Source organism: Silurus meridionalis, chromosome 9, assembly GCF_014805685.1.
Source record: "Silurus meridionalis isolate SWU-2019-XX chromosome 9, ASM1480568v1, whole genome shotgun sequence".
NCBI classification, from domain to species: Eukaryota; Metazoa; Chordata; class Actinopteri; order Siluriformes; family Siluridae; genus Silurus; species Silurus meridionalis.
In genome coordinates this window covers 23495060-23511491 of record NC_060892.1, presented here as the reverse complement: position 1 = coordinate 23511491, position 16432 = coordinate 23495060, and the positions used below count along the sequence as shown (strand labels likewise).

At 36.0% G+C, this 16432-nt stretch overlaps 1 protein-coding gene across 4 annotated transcripts in view; it reads right to left on the bottom strand.

The window, feature by feature from the left end:
- Positions 1-6222: 6222 nt before the first annotated feature.
- The window catches only part of lhx9 (LIM homeobox 9), a 12296-nt gene continuing 2086 nt past the window's right edge, over positions 6223-16432 (bottom strand). Inside the window, exons 1-6 of one of the 4 annotated variants that reach the window (XM_046857956.1) lie at positions 15820-16132; positions 15369-15611; positions 14346-14548; positions 13675-14057; positions 10671-10873; positions 7499-9361 (exon numbers count right to left, since the gene is read on the bottom strand). In XM_046857956.1, coding sequence (XP_046713912.1) covers positions 9107-9361; positions 10671-10873; positions 13675-14057; positions 14346-14548; positions 15369-15569 — 1245 coding nt within the window. In that variant the 5' untranslated portion in view covers positions 15570-15611; positions 15820-16132 and the 3' untranslated portion in view covers positions 7499-9106. Of the gene's footprint in view, positions 7080-7498; positions 9362-10670; positions 10874-13674; positions 14058-14345; positions 14549-15368; positions 16134-16432 lie in introns of those variants that run through there. The other 3 variants (XM_046857961.1, XM_046857957.1, XM_046857958.1) reach the window with 3 other exon arrangements.

Below are 16432 nucleotides of genomic sequence, written 5' to 3'. Positions count from 1 at the left end.
CAGGATGTTCATCTGAAACCTCAGCATTCATTCCTCTCATCTCACGTTGACTTCTCTTTGCCGGTTTCTTTGAGGTTCTCGATGCAGACTGTCCTCACAACTATCAGTCCTTGCAAATAGAACAATGCTTGTTGTTCTTCATCATCTTTTGCTGTTGATGTGGATACCTCTGAGGTGGGAATGAGGGTGTTCTTTTTCAATAAGAAAGGTACAACAGCAAGTTCACCTTCATCAAGAAGTTGTTTCCAAAATAGAAAGTATGATGTAGGAAACCAGAAATTTTTAGCCAATTATATGTTCCTGAATAAGGGGAGATATAGGTAGGCTGGGGTTTGGAATCCTTCACCTTGTTTACAAGCCAATGTAAACTAAAGCACGTATCACAATCACCCACTCATCACCTATCTAGATGGGCTATGTCCATTACTGTATTCTCTTTTTACTTTTCCCTATTTTCTGAATCCAGTAATAACTATTGCAGGAGATGGTAACCCCTGACCTACAGGCAAGCCAGCTAAGTTGTACGTTCCAGGGGCCTCTCGGAGTAAGCTCATTAATCGGTCACACACATCGCTAGCTACTGGGTATTGTGGGGCCACAAACTTTCAACAACATACAACTTTGGAGCTTTAGAAATATATTTACTCATGCACAGTTTGTGCCCAAACCAAGATTTCTCAGAAACTGCCTTTGAGGGACTCTATAAGCATTGTGAGCATCCCATGACTCACTTCTGGAATTTGTTATCAACCCAAACCCAAACCCAAACGTCTCACTGAATACCAGAGACTAGGGGCCATAAAACAATACCTTTGCTCTGATACAGGCTACATTCTTTTTGATTGAGGTACAGTGTTGTATACACTGTGTCTATGCTGCAGTAAACAGTATATATATAACTATATTATATATACTATATAAAAATTATTTAACCTTTATTCTCTGTCATAAATCTAATAGTCAGATGGAGAGGCTGAAGCTGAAATCAACTAGATCTCTTAAATTCCCTTAAATTCGGATCCACCACCATGTGGGGACCCCTTACTTAAAACAGAAAATCCACAGCCCTTGACCAGTTTGTCACAACATTTCCCCCAACCCACAAGCACAGAAACACACATACACTTCTTGCAAGTCACCTACTACAGTTACCTTATCACATGAAACATCCAGGAGACTGACTCCGAGTTGTCATATATTTTAGAACCTGTTCACCAAGTCTACAGCTCTACACCACAGCAGCAGCTTGTGGAGTTGTCTCCACCAATTATAGACCCAATGTTTTGTTCTCCCCTGACACCCGACACCTGCATCTAACAATCAGCACGCAATCTGTGTTGGTGTTCACGCTAATCCGTTTTGCTAGTAGTTTCTAGCATTACAAGTCTTGTTTATACTGAGGCCTTGTTTGTGCAGTTTTTATCTTGGGATATTATGCCTCTTGGGGATTCTCTATTATTCGTAAAAGTATTCACTCGAGTATTTATTCAGTTTTGTCGTTCAAATTGATTTATTTTCTCTACCTCACATTTACAAAGAAACATCACATGGGCAGAAATGTTCAGATTTTTGGTGCCACTTGAAAATGAGATCAGGTCCCTCCCATTTCTCTTGATTGTTGCTGAGGTGTTTCTAATAATAATAAATTGGACAGTACATTTGAAGGCCAATATGTTTGTACTTTTCTAAGTCTAAAGGCAGCACTTTTACTAGAGTGATATTGACCTTTGAACATGACAACAACCCAAAGCGCACAGCCAAAACAACACAGGAGTATTTAGGGACAAACCACTCCTGTGTTTGTGGGTGTCCTAGAGTGTCCCAGCCAGAGCCCTGATTTGAATCCCATTGAATATGTCCCCATTCAACCTGATCTAGCTTCAGAGGATGTACCATGAAAAATGGTAGAAAATGCCCCAATCCAAATGTGAAAAGCTTGTACACTATTGAACACCTATGGGATAAACTGAATCACTTTACCTACATCAGGGTACCTACATCAGTACCTGATGTACTTTTTGTCCATTTAGATTATAAGGGAAAATTGCCCTTCCATTATCTTTGAAAACCGCCACTGATGATATCCAATATCATCATCAGATGTAGATGGGTTCAAAGAGGGATAATACAAACCTCTCTAGGGGTGTGTGTCAGGACTGAAGTGTGACCCCTAGAATGTGTGATATTTTTGTATGAATTCTGTGGAAAACATGGCATGTCGTTATTCACTCAAACTGAGTGTGAATCCATCCGAATCTGGAGTCACAATCCCTCCTACCTTCGCTTCACTGTTCTTTATCCCCAGACAAGATATGAAATCTTTATGATCTTCCTGTATTTGATGAGATGATCCTCCTGGACACAATGGATTGGTGTACCGATGATCTAAGGATCTCTGGGGAGGGATCAAGCATGCAAGGATGTTTTTTTTCTTCTTTTTTCCAAGAGATAAGAGAAGATTTGATATTGATTACAACCTGTGGCTAAATAACAAAGACTCGAATACAACAGGCTTCTACAGTACCTTTTTTTTTGTCTATTCAGGGCAAGAAATGCAATATTTTTTCTCTTTATTCTGAGACTTCCTAATCAATAAGCGACGCATGCTCTGTATTACTCACCCGGCTCTTTAATCGCATATTTTCTAACCACAGCGCAAATATAATAAAGGTACGGCACGCACACGGTGTGTGTTTTTCCGTTCTTCTTGAACAAGATTAAAAAGAAACATCCCCGATAAATCTGTCAGCGCCGTCGCCGAGCGTCGCGTCGGAATTTGAACGGCACGGGTTATATCGGGCGCGCTCTACACCCACATTTTCTCTCGATCAGATCAGTGGCTTTCTTTGACAAATTGTGACTGTGTTCAGCATCTTTCAATTTGTGGTTTCTAAGGGAATAATTAGAGACGCAAGGCTTCCGAGTGCAAAACACACACACGCGTTGTCGAAATTTGTCAAACAACTATATTCAACCTGTATTGTTCTGAAAGTTGTGTAGCATACGCATATCTTTATAAACCCCATTGACGGCTTCTTGTTTGTGAATATTAATTACTTTTTGTTGTTTTTTTCTACAGTCGAAAATGTTTCTTTATTTTTTTTTTTATAAAACATTCGACAGTTTACATATACAGTAATCCCCCGTTTTTTTGTTTGTTTGTTTTTCCCGGTCTCTCACGGATAGCACGATAAACCAAAAAACTTTTAATTGTTTTTTTATGGAGTTTCATATTGAAATAATGAAATTTATTAATAAAAATATAATTATTCATTATAAAATTAAGTAAAATGTTAATACAGTATAGCACTGTAAAATCGTATTTTTGGGGTGGCGAGTTTTTTTTTTAATAAACGGGTGATTACTGTATTCTTTAGTGTTTAGTAATGTATATAGACAAAAGTTTGTGGACACATGACCATAAGATTATGTGTGTATTTTTTTTTTTTACATTCGACACTTGGTCCGAGATTCAATGTTCCAATGTTTTATTCAAAAAATAAATAAATAAATAAATAAATATTTTTAAAAAAAGGGGGGAAAAACATTTATTTAAACACATTTATTCACAACATCCTTTCTTTATTCAGATAAAAAAAAAATAACAAGTCATTTAACACAAATACTTTCAAATATTCACAAGCATATTTTGCCTTCATGCTCTATGTTGAGTTTAGTTTTACTCATAATTTACATACATTTGCATAAAGCATCCGTATTTGTCCATGCGCATGTTAGTGTATTAAAAACTCGAAAAGCATTCATTAAAGGTCTGTTCGGAACCGATCAAAATGTGCGATTAATCGTGAGTCGACTCGCGGCGATCGTGCGATTAATCGCAAATAAATATTTGATCGACCGACACGTATATATGCTACTATTTAAATAAAGTAACGCAAAATTTCAGCTAAGGTAGCATGCATAGAACCTCCTCTTCGCATTGTTTGTCCAAAGGTTTGTGGACACCTGATCCGACTTGCATAGTTTGTTTTAATTCAAGCTCCATAAAGAATTTGGTTGTTATGGAGGTGTCCATAAACTTCTGGCCATACGGAGTATAATTTGTTCGTTAGTTTAAGTATTACTAAATAGGAACTGCGAGCATCCAAGTTTGAAAGCCATCGTGTTTCAATTCTAATTCCAAAGAAAGCATGAAATGGCTGGCGTTCCAATTCCACTTGTGTGCACGGGACATGTACACACATGCATACTTACATTTCCTGTTGCTTGTTGGCAATATCCTCATGTTCCCACACTTCTCACCCATACTGAGCATGGACAGGTTGTGTGTGTATGTGTTTATGTGTTGAGGAGGAAGAGGGGGGTTAGTCATATTTATATGTTCAGAAGAGATGCTGGTCCAGGAACACACAGAGTTGGATGTACACATCTCCTGACACCCGGATCTTTCCGAGTGTGCGTGTTGTACCTGTCACTGTAAACATGTCTGATCTGCCAGTCTGGCTCACGCCCGCTCTACCATATCAGTCATATCAGCAGCTGACACCGTAGCGCAATCATCGCACGGGGGGGCTGAATGGAAACGCGTTCATCTGGGTCATTCTATTTAAGAGTGTGGAGCCGTGTTTGATTTCCTGGAACAATTGCCTGTCATGAACTATTGAATTCGATTTTTCACAACAGACATTGCAGCTTTGGAGAATATGAGAATTATAAAACAGAATTGACTTATATTTCAATTGCTGTATTGATCCCAATGTATAATTACAGTACTGAGTATATAACAGAAATATAAGTTTTTTTTGTCCGGTATTGTTTATTTCGCAACAATAATCTCCATTTTGGTTCCACGTGTTCCAAGGAAGTGATTCTTCCAGAGGGAGGGAACCAAAACGGACCGGTAATTCATTTCATTTGACGGACCCTTAAAACGAATTCGGAGAAACGCCTATATCTATTGGGAATAAATTCAATAGCGGTGTTTCAAAGCAGCTTTACAGAATGTAAGGATTATAGAGCAAAATTTTTATATTGAAATTTCTGTATTGATCACCAGCAAGGAAAAGCTTCTTGATAGTGTAGTATGGTATGAGGAAGAAACCATGAGGAACCCATCCTTGTTTAGGTGACACCCAGTGTGTGAAGTGGACTGAAGCATGTGATTATGAGTTTCTCCAATCTTCTACAGTCAGTTGTGGAACCAGGGACTCCTGAGCAACTCATAAAGTAGCTCAACATCCGAGATCATTATAGATTCGACCAACGATGAAGAAACGGCATATGCTGAAGGTTATTTTGACGATTGATTAAGAGGTTGTTTGTCCTCGAATTACAATGTCCAATCCTGTTATAGTAGTTCAGGTAGATGAATTTATTCTCAAGGATAATGCTGTATAATGCTGATATTGGCATCTGTGTACTTACGTAACTCCTTCATCTTCAGTGAGAGCTTTATCCAGGTCGGGGAGTGTATACCGGAAAAAGGAAGCGAGGCGCCATCGTGGATGTAATGCCAGGTCATTTCACAGCACCACACACACACACACACACACACACACCTAGATAGCGTAGTCAGTCCACTTACCAGTGAGGAGCCCATGTGAACATGTTGAGAACTTGCAAAAGTCAATACAGATCAAAACCTGAGCTCAGGATCGAACCGATGGATTCATTTTATCTCAATGACACTTTCATTTGTATGTTTTTTTTCCACTACAAATGTATCTCTATGAGGGATACAAGGAAGGAACTCGTCTAGACGGTTTGCCGGATCCACCTTCTCGTTTCATCTGGTTTTATCACACAATCCACTCATAGACACCCATTTTATTGTAACGTCTATAAGTGTTGGCAAGATTTCGCCCCAAGATCTCATCCAATGGGAACCAGCTGATGTTTGTGTTTTGTAAAAAAAAATTTTTTTTTAAAGAAATGAAAACGCTTTTATGTTGTTTTTTTTACGTTGAACAATTCAAGTGTAGTCGAACATGCTCAGTAGTGCAAACAGATAAGCATGTATGTGATGCTACTTTGTTTTGGAAGCCATCTGCTACTCATCTGAAACTCTGTCACAGGACTCAAGCGAGGTTTAACTGGAATCGACACACACAATAAACGTCCGAGCCGATCGGCCAGGACGTCCCGCTTCCTGTCCGAACGAACGGTCCAGAATTCCACACCGTGTACTCCTTGTATTCAAAAAAATAAAGTCAATCCCAGAGCAAAGCGTTTCTATTTGTAAAGGAGCTTTTTATTATTCAGATATACCGCATGCAGGTGGGCATTTTTTTTATCGATGCTGCTTTCACAAGGTCAAAATGCGTCATAGATTTGCGTTTACACTCGAAAAAAAAAAATGGCACACAAATAGAAATTCTACTAAAAAATGTCAACCACTCATAAGGTGCATGCAACATACAAATAGGATTTTAAGTATTATTATTATTATTATTAATTATTATTATTATTTTTCTTTTTTCCCAGTAGATCTGTTGCTCTTGGTGGTTATTTTACTGCTTTGGTGTTTCTGAGAATTTATTTTCCCCATGCATTTAAGAAAGTATGATTTTTTTTTTTATTTGAAGACGTATGTGCATATATGTGATAGATGTGTGTGTGTGTGTGTGTGTGTGTTTGTGTGTTTGTGTGTGTGTGTGTGTGTGTGTGTGTGTGTGTGTGTAATCCTTATTGACTTATATACAACTAGAATATTATACATGTTTTTTTTTTCATTGTCATCCTAATACAAAGACCAATATATATATACAACAAAAATAAAAAATAGGGGATTGTTCTCCAAATCTGGATTTTAAACATTCAAGAAGAATAAAAAAAAAAGGGATTAACAGATTTGAGAGATTTGAGACATTTGAGAAAGAAAGAAAGAAAGAAAGAAAGAAAGAAAGAAAGAAAGAAAGAAAGAAAGAAAGAAAGAAAGGAAAGGATTTTGCATTACATTTATTGTTGCTGATTTAGGTTTATTACTATCATCTGATCCTAATACTGTCTTTGTCTTCAATGGTGAGGAATTCCGATCAAAGTTTTCCCCGTCTTTTAATACTTTAGGGAATTTTCAAACGCCGTGAAGTATGGCTGTAATGCCCCAAGATTTGTTCTCCCTGAAAGAAATCATAAAGTAACAATATATTAAACTACAAAGCAACCTGACTTTGAGGTTTGCATTTAATTTGACTTTTTTTTTCTTTTTTTTTTTTCCTTTTCTTTTCTTTTTTTTTGCCATATTCATGCATTACAAAAACAATCCTAAATATTTTGGATAATTTTTTTCCAAGTACAGGGTCTTAGTGCAAATCTATGGGGCATTTCTTCAGCATATTAAAGAGAATAAAATGCAAAATCAATCTTTAAAAAAAGAAAGAAAGAGAGAGAGAGAGAAATGTGTAGTGGGAGTTGATATATATATATATATATATCATTTTTTAATGTTTTATTTTTTTTTTTTAAAATAGATCATTCCTCAATATTGACAACATAAATAATGGGTTTGTGCAATGAGAGGGAAAAAAAACACTGTCAATGCAAGGCGTTTTCTTTTTTATTCACACAAATTTCATAAGATATAACAACCGCTTGGTCCATAAATATTTAATGGGAAATAGTTTCTATACACCATCTTTTTTTTTTTTTTTTCTTTTTTTTTTTCCAAGAAACAAGGAAACAATGGACAATCTTGATAGAACACGTAACCATACTATTAACACGAAGATCAATATATAAGATTCTCGGAGTTGTGTTTTTTCCTTTTTTTTTTCTTTTCTTAACCGACTATATTTGAAAGAGTGCACAACTGCTTTCTAGGCCATCGCTCGCCTCCATTTTTGTAACAGAATCACACCATTTTGGGGAAGAAAAAAAAATCCTTGGATGAAAATAAAAAAAAGAAAGAAAAAAGGTGAACAATACAAATCTAGTGAGGCGTTTCTGAAAACAATGTGATATCCAATTTTTTTTTTTTTGGATATTAAAAAAAAAAAAATCAAACGAACACACATGTATCTCCTGAATTTCACAAGCTCTCTTCCAGGTTATAGCATTAAGGCACATAGTAGAACTGAGTTAGGCGTCTACTTTGTGAAGTAGATCGTTGAGGAGCACTTTTGTTCTACAAACAGAAGCAAACTCTCCATCACAAAATGAACTAATCGACCTCTATTTGTTCCCCCCCTCCCTCCCTCCCTGTCGCTGTCACTTTCAACCAAATTTTTGTTTGGTCTGTTCAGTGGCAAATGTTCATTACTTTTTTTTGGAAATCAGAAATTGAATGCATTTTTGTTTCAGCCACAATAATTTTTCTTGTCTTTCTTTCTTTCTTTCCTTTTTTTTTTTTTTTTTTTTGAATGACACGCATTGATTTTTAGACTAGTAATAAACAACAGATAGTGATTTTTTTCCCCAGAAAAAAATATTTAAAAAATGCTAATCAATTCCAATAAAGCCAAAATTTTTTTTTTTTATTTTATAATTTTTTTTTTTGTGTGTGAACAATTACCACTGCACAGTTTTTGGATACGGTTAAAGCCTACATCAAGCCACGCTGGTGTGACAATGCTGTCTTGAATTGAGGTTGAAGCACCACCTGGCATGCGAGTTGTATGAAAGTATAACAAAAATGTAATAAAAAATTTAAAAGTTTGTCAACGAAAAAAAAAAAAAACATTTCCGGAAATCAATTTAATTCAATTTAAAGTAAAAAAAATGTCAAATAGAATAAAGGGTTTTTTTTAACGTGGCGTGAAGAACGTGGTTTTCACACGTGAAGCGTTTGAAGCGAATGGTGAATATGGTGAAATAAAAAATTAAAAAATTAAATAGACGCACATAAAAAAAAGAAAACTCAGCTGCCAAGTGGTTGCAAGTGCTACACATTATATTCTCAGACCCTCTCGTTTAGGGATTGATTTGGAATTTTTTTTTAGTAAAAATAAATAAATGTAGCTGATTGAAAATGATTTGATTCTTTAAAAAAAAATTAAATAGATGTCTGGGTAATTATGGTTTTTTTTGTGTTGTAAATAATATTTTAAAAAGCCACATTTTTTGGAAGGGAGGGCTGAGAAGGAAAAGAAAGCAAGAAAAAAAGGGGGAACAATAAAAAAAAAAAGAAAAAACAAGAAAATAAAAAACGTTAGAAAAGGTTCGTCAGGGTCGTTTGAGGGGGGCTTCCAGACTCGTGGCTGTCCAAACTAGAGGTGACTGAGGTGACTACGGTGATAGAGGGATTGGTCAGGTCTGTTAGTGTGCTGGCTGTGCTCGGCGGGGTCAGAGCACCGCTGTCGGAGGAGGGTGCGGGAAGTGACGTGCCGTCAGCCTTCTCGACACCCCCGCTCTCCTGCCGCAAAACGTTCCGTCTGAATTTGGCTCGCGCGTTTTGGAACCAGACCTGCAAACCAACCCCAATTGTTTTTGTTTTACTCGTTTTGCGTTGGATGGCGCCGTCGAGCTCACTGTCACAATCCTGACTAATTATAGAAGATTTACATATGCTGGAAATGAGGGATGCCAGAATGCAAAAAAAGAAATACAAAAAGAAATACAAAAATAAAAAAAAATAAAAAATAAAGAGATGAGATGATCTACTATGAATTATTTACATACTATACAACAGGAATTATTTATTTATTATTATTTATTTATTTATTATTATTTTCAATGTTGGTTATTTGGCTGTATTTTTTAAAAAATATATAAGAAAAATCAGTTCAATTAAAAGAACAATGCATTAATCATAATGAAGTGTTTCATCAATACTCATTAATCATTTCACTAATTCATTCAGTCTAATGCGACAATAAAATTCTTCAATCTACTTTTTTTCTTTCAAAATCTACTTACCCCCCCTAAACTCCAATTCGCCCCCCAGGCATTATTTCGATAAATAAATACATAAATGAATATCATTTGTAACCAAAAAAAATGAAATAATAATTATTATTTCCTAAAATACTTTACATTATTATGATGATAAATATTTTTGACTTTTTCTCTAAAAAAATCAACTTAACGCCCAAAAACTCCAATTTGCCCCAGATATAGTTTGAAATAAATAAGTTATATAAATACAAATAATTAGTAACCGTCAAAGAAATAATAATGAATTTAAATCTTCTATTACTTTAAAATATTACATATTTTAAAAAACGATATGTTGCTTTATTATTATTATTATTATTATTATTATTATTATTATTATTATTACTACTACTACTTTTATTTCTCAAAATCAACTCCATTTTGCCCGAATATGTATTTCAATAAATAAATAATTGCTAACCGTCAAAGAAAATCAATGAATTTGCAATGTTCTAAAGAAAATATTGTTTTGAATCCAAAATAATATTAATTTCTTAATATAAGTTGCTTCATTATAATTATTATTTTATTATTATTATTATTTATTTATTTATTTTTCAGGGTTTTAAATCAGTTCAACAAAAAAAAAAATGTAAATGTCTACTTAAAAAAATTCTCAAAACTAAAATACTGAAATCAACAAGGCCGAAGATAAAAACAAAACACTAAATAATCTGACATGGAAAAACTCAATCCTGGATGAGTGATATGAGAGGAAATCTTCACTTAAACGAAAGAGGGGAGGGGATTGAGGGAGGGGGACAAATGACATAAGAGCTAGTTTGTTTTGTATTTTTTTTTCTTTTTCATTAGAAAGAAAAGCAGAAGCCCACTCTTACCTGCAGCACTCTCTTGGTGAGGCCGGTCTTCTGCGCGAGCTGCTTTAAATCCTTGGCATCGGGGTTGTGATTGATGGCGAAGTAGGACTTCATGGTGCGAAGCTGGTGGTGCTTGAAGGACGTGCGCATGCGTTTCGTCTTCTGCGACGGCGCGTACGCCTGCTGGTCCCGGTCCAGATGTTCTGAGTCGTTCTCGTTACAGCCTGAGACGAAACCAAAACGAGATGCGAAACAATCAGGATGCGAACAAACCGATTTTTATTTCGAAGCGTTCGTTTGCAGATTCCCGGTACGGGATTTTTGCGTCATTGCGGGTCACAAATTGGTGCACATTTTACCTTAAAACAAACAAAAATGCGAACAGTGGATTTGTTTAATTTGTTTTGAAAAATCGGATGTGTGTGAGAAGATCTGTAATCAAACAAAAATCAACCAATGGAGATAAAAATTTGATTTGTAATTGTTCTAAAATCTAAAAATGGACAAGACGATCATCGAAATAATTGCACGCTATTATTAACAAATATACTGTATAAACAAAAACAACAACATCCACTCAGAATAAAGGGGGGTGTTTAGAGAAAAAGGGTGCACAAATAACAGCAACAAAAAACACCACAAAAACGTTCAAAAGCACAAACAAAAACAAAAAAATTAGAATACAAAACAGAATGAAAATGAAAGGCGTTTTTTTTTATAAAATTTTGTATTTTAGATGTATTTTTGAATTGTATTTTAAGCAGAAATCATTTTTTTTATTGTAAATATCAGCATTAAATTAGGTGTAATGTGGGAACGTGCAGGAAAACGTTCTGTCAGTTTTATGATCTTATGATGTTTTCGCAATGATTCCATTTGTCAGATTTATTTAGTTTTATTTTTTTACAGTGACCACGAGAGACAATTCAGTTCGGTTTCTATTTAAATGTAGTAAATAATACTGACATTAATAATAATAATAATAATAATAATAATAATAATAATAATAATAATAATAGCATTTATAATAAATTACGAATTTGATTATATTTTGTGGTACCAACTTTTTCATAAACAGTAAACCCGCTTGGATTGCCACACCTCATAACGATTTCGATATATTTTTTCTACTGTAAGGGTTTTTATTGTCTAAAAAAAAAAAATCCATCTAAAACAAAAAATATATTATTTCTAAAAACTTTGATAGACCAAAAACATGGTTACAATTACAAAATGTTGTACCTTTTTTTTTTGGATCTCTAACCTTTCCACCACTGGATATTTCCAAAAATTGAAACCAGGATGAAAAGCAGGAAAAAGCAGAATTTTTTTGTTTACACTTTTGATTGTGAAGTTTTGCGTGCTATAAACCGAATCGCTTTACTTAAACGCTTCCTGTTTTGACCAGCAGGGGGCACTGGGTACAGTTCCCTATTTGATCTACTATACTAAAAAAAAAAAAAACAGGAGGAAGCTTTTTCTAGGCCACTGTATAGCAGTTGTAGGTTAAAGAATCACAGAAACATAAATTTAACTACAGGAATGAACATTTTGAATGAATGTCGGTGTGGGGAAACGTCCAGCTGTTGCTTTTCTTTCATTTAAAAACAAAAAAACTAAATATGATCAGCGTAGTGCTGGAATATTTCGAATGTTTTAATGGGCAGTAAAGTAGGTGTGTGTGTGTGTGTGTGTGTGTGTGTGTGTGTGTGTGTGTGTGTGTGGGGTATAAAAATGCCAGACTGCATACTTCATGCTTGCAGAATAGTCTCAAAAGCACACCGTGTGTACAGGAGTAACACACTCTCAACACAATATATGCATGTGGCTCTCCAACATTATACAATCCAAAATCTTTTTATTTATTTATTTGTGTTTGAATATTGCGTTGTGTTTATACTCTATACTATAGTATGTCTCTATTCTTTTATATATTTGCCTTTTTTTTGCTGCTGTAACAGAGAAATTTCTCCACTGTGGGACGAATAAATGTATATCTAATCTCTTTTCTTATATTTCTTAGATTGGTTTATTTATTTGTTTGTTTGTTTGTTAATACATTTTTTTGTTATTTGTTTTATTTGTGTGTGACTTGGAGGGAACTCTGTAACATGTTTTAAGTTTAGGTTTAGGTTTTAACATGTATATGTTTTAGTTTCCAAAAGGAAAAAAGTAAAAAAAAAAAAAAAATCTATTTTAAAAGATATATAAGAAATAATGGTATTTTTAAAAAACACGTTTTTTTAATAGAAATTATATCTAAATCTTATAGATAAAAATATGATTATGCGTGTTGGTCAGGTTAGGATATAATAAAATGATAAATGTTATTATTATTTAATAGTATAAAATGTATATATATATATATATATATATATATATATATATATATATATATATATATATATATTTTTTTTTTTTTTTTTTTAATCTTGTGCATTCTTGCGACTATTCCTTCCATCCAGGAAAATCTAAATATTATATATATATATATATATATATATATATATAAATCTAAATAATTTACATTTAAATTTGTGGGATTTAGCAGACTGCCTTATCAGGAGCGACGTGCAAAAATGCACGTCTGATTATTTGTTTGTTTGTTTGCTTGTTTGTTTGCGCAGTATAGTATAGTATATTTGGGTTGTTTTACCAAAAGATTAATATACATAAAATAGCTAAAAAGTATTATTAAGATTTATTTATGGATGCATTAAATTCCTAATTCCTGACAGTAATTCCTGAATTGTTTTCGAATGATGTTATTATGAATAAATAACATTTAAATAAAACTTATTATAATATTTATGAAAAGGAGTAAATGCGCACAGAGATTGCGATTGCTGACAATTGTTTACATTCTGAATCTCTATTTCTGCAGCGCATGCTCAATTCTATACACATTTGAAATATATAATATTTCATATAATATAATAGTTCGCGAAACAAAATCGATTATGCAAATACAGGGGGGGGGAATCTAGGGGGCGCCGAACAAAGCATGATCAGCATCAGTGCTCACCCGAGTTGTACGTGCTGATATCGATGCCCATGGCGGGGCTCTTGCGTTTCCGGGGTCTGCCCTTCTGCACCGCGCCCGAGCCGTTAAAGTAAGGCAGCGCCAGGCTCGTGCCCTTGGTGGCCAAGTCGGCGTAGTTGAGCTGCGCGTGTTGCTGCTGGCCGTGCTGGTGATGCTGGTAGTCCCCGTGCACGAGGCTCTCGAAATGCAGACGGCAGTAAACCAGGCTCTCCTTCATGCCGAAGTGGTCGCCCGTGCTCAGCGTCTTGTGGCACGACGTGCACGTGAAGCAGCTCAGGTGGTAGACGGAGTCGCGTGCGCGCATCACCATCTCCGACGCCGAGATGCCCAGGTGGCAGCGAGCGCACCGCTGCACGGAGAACCTTCTGGAACGGCAAAGGACCTCGTTTAGAACCGGCGCGTGGACTTATTGCTATTATCGTTTATTTTAAGTATAGAATGCATTCATTTTTTTTGTTTGATGCATATTTGCAGGATGGATTTGTGTTGCGAGAGGAAATGCAAAGCTTGTTGCATGGGAAAATTCATATCAAATTTTCATTTTTGCATCCCAGCGCTGTGCGCAATGACGCACAGGTCTATTATATATCATCTATATTCACGTGCATTTTACACACAAAGGCCCCCGCGTGCGTTTTTTTCTTCTCTCTCACCTGTAGTAATCCTCTTTGCAGTAAATGCTACCGTCCTTGGCGAAGCACGTGAGCTCGGACTCCAGCGCCAGTTTGCACTCGCAGCACTTGAGGCAGCGCAGGTGCCACTGTTTATCCACCGCCAGTAAATAATAGCGGTCCGAGATTTTGCCTCCGCATCCGGCGCACAGAGCAGGTTTCTCCGGGCTGACAGACGGCATGCTCTGGACACACAAAAACCAAAAATCAGATCCAAATGCATGAAAAAAAAGCAACTTCAATGATTGTGATATTTATGAACTCGCTTATTAATACAAAATATGCAAAAAAAAAAAACCAATTATAAAAAAAAACAATTATATTATAGGACTTGTACTGTTTTTCTTTAGCATTTTCTTCAAATTGAGAAAAATCTGACCTGCCAAACTATGGACACGTGCCATATATTATATATATTTTATGTCCCTTTTTCCTTTTAAAAAATGTCTTTTTTCAGGCATAAAAAGCATAACGCATGTAAATCATTATATATTTGCACGAATGTATTACACTGATTTCTTGATCTGTATGGAGAGAAAACAGAAGAAAATGTCATTGCATTTTATTATTTTGTTATGTTTGTTTTTGTTGGAGGGGGGATTAAGCGTGTTTGCAACTTTGGCATAAATACAAATTATAATGATAATATTTATTATTATTGTTATTATTGTTTTTATTATGATTATTATTATTATTGCAAATACTGTTGATGATGATCCACTTTTTTGATGCTGAATATTCTGTTCCTCAGACAAAAATTTGATTCTGTTCAGTGTTTTCGACAGTGTTTTTATTTATTTTATTTTTATTATTCAATCTAATTAAATACAGAGAAGCAGGGATTTTTCGGCACCGCCTTATTTTTCCATGTCGTTTTTACTTTGAGAGATATTTGTGATTTGAGTTTGGTTGTGAAGCAAAAATCAGTGCACCCCATGTATTTTTTGCTAATAATTTTTTATTTTTATTTTTTTTTTTAGAAAATTTAAATCCCACGGCTCTTACCGTTTCTCTGCCGTTCATCTGCACAGCTTTGGCAAGGCGAGACTCGGATTTGTTTCTCCTCTCCATTTCCTCCATGATGCCTTGGATGTGTTCGCCGGAGATGCCGTGGAAAAGCATGGCGGCGGCGGCGGCGGCTGCGGCGGCGGCTGCTGGGCGCAACGTGCAACTGCTGTCTTTCGCCTTGCACGCCACAACTTCCATATAACGGACGCCGCGGAGCCTCTCACACCATCCGAGAGCGATCTGAGGCAGGGAAACTGAGCTTACACACACGCGTACACACCAGCACACACACCCACACACACACACTCACCACCGCGCATACACATACACACTATACCAATACCAATACCACTATGCCACTATCTCCACCATTACCCCGCACACACACCTACACTCACACACACACACACACACACGCACGCTCACACACACACGCACGCGCACGCACTTTTAGCAGGCCGCCTCGCAATCTGCAAACGGTAGGAACATTGGAAAAGCGCACATCCACTTCTGGTTCAAAAAAGATAAAAAAAATGTAGATGATGATGAAGCAAAAATCAAAAGTATAGTCCGGGTGAGGAGGAAATCTGCTGGAGTGAAGAGAAGGAGTTGCCTGTTTGAATTCTTTCTTTCTGGTTTTTTGTTTTGTAATCTGTTTTTCTTTTAGTTCCCAGTATGGCTCTTGGAAAAGGGATCCGAGTGGCTAGGAGTCGGATGTGGGGAGTGTGTGAGGCAGGGAAGACGTGTGTCTTATTTGTGGAGAGGGAGAGAGAGGGAGAGGGAGTTGAAGAGAGAGAGAGAGAGGGAGGGAGTGGAAGAGAGAGAGAGAGAGAGAGAGAGAGAGAGAGAGAGAGAGAGAGAGAAACGCCTGCCCTGCTTGGGTAATTTGGTAGGAGGAGTTCTTCCTCCTCAATTCTCATTTCTTCTGTTCACTAACAAAGAGCTGTCACTGGGCTGCTGATGGCCGGTGCACTTACTTTTGCTTTATATTTCGTTTCCTCCCTGAACTCCAGCAGCTTCAATCAGATCAGTTGCACCTCAATCCCATAATATGGATCTGA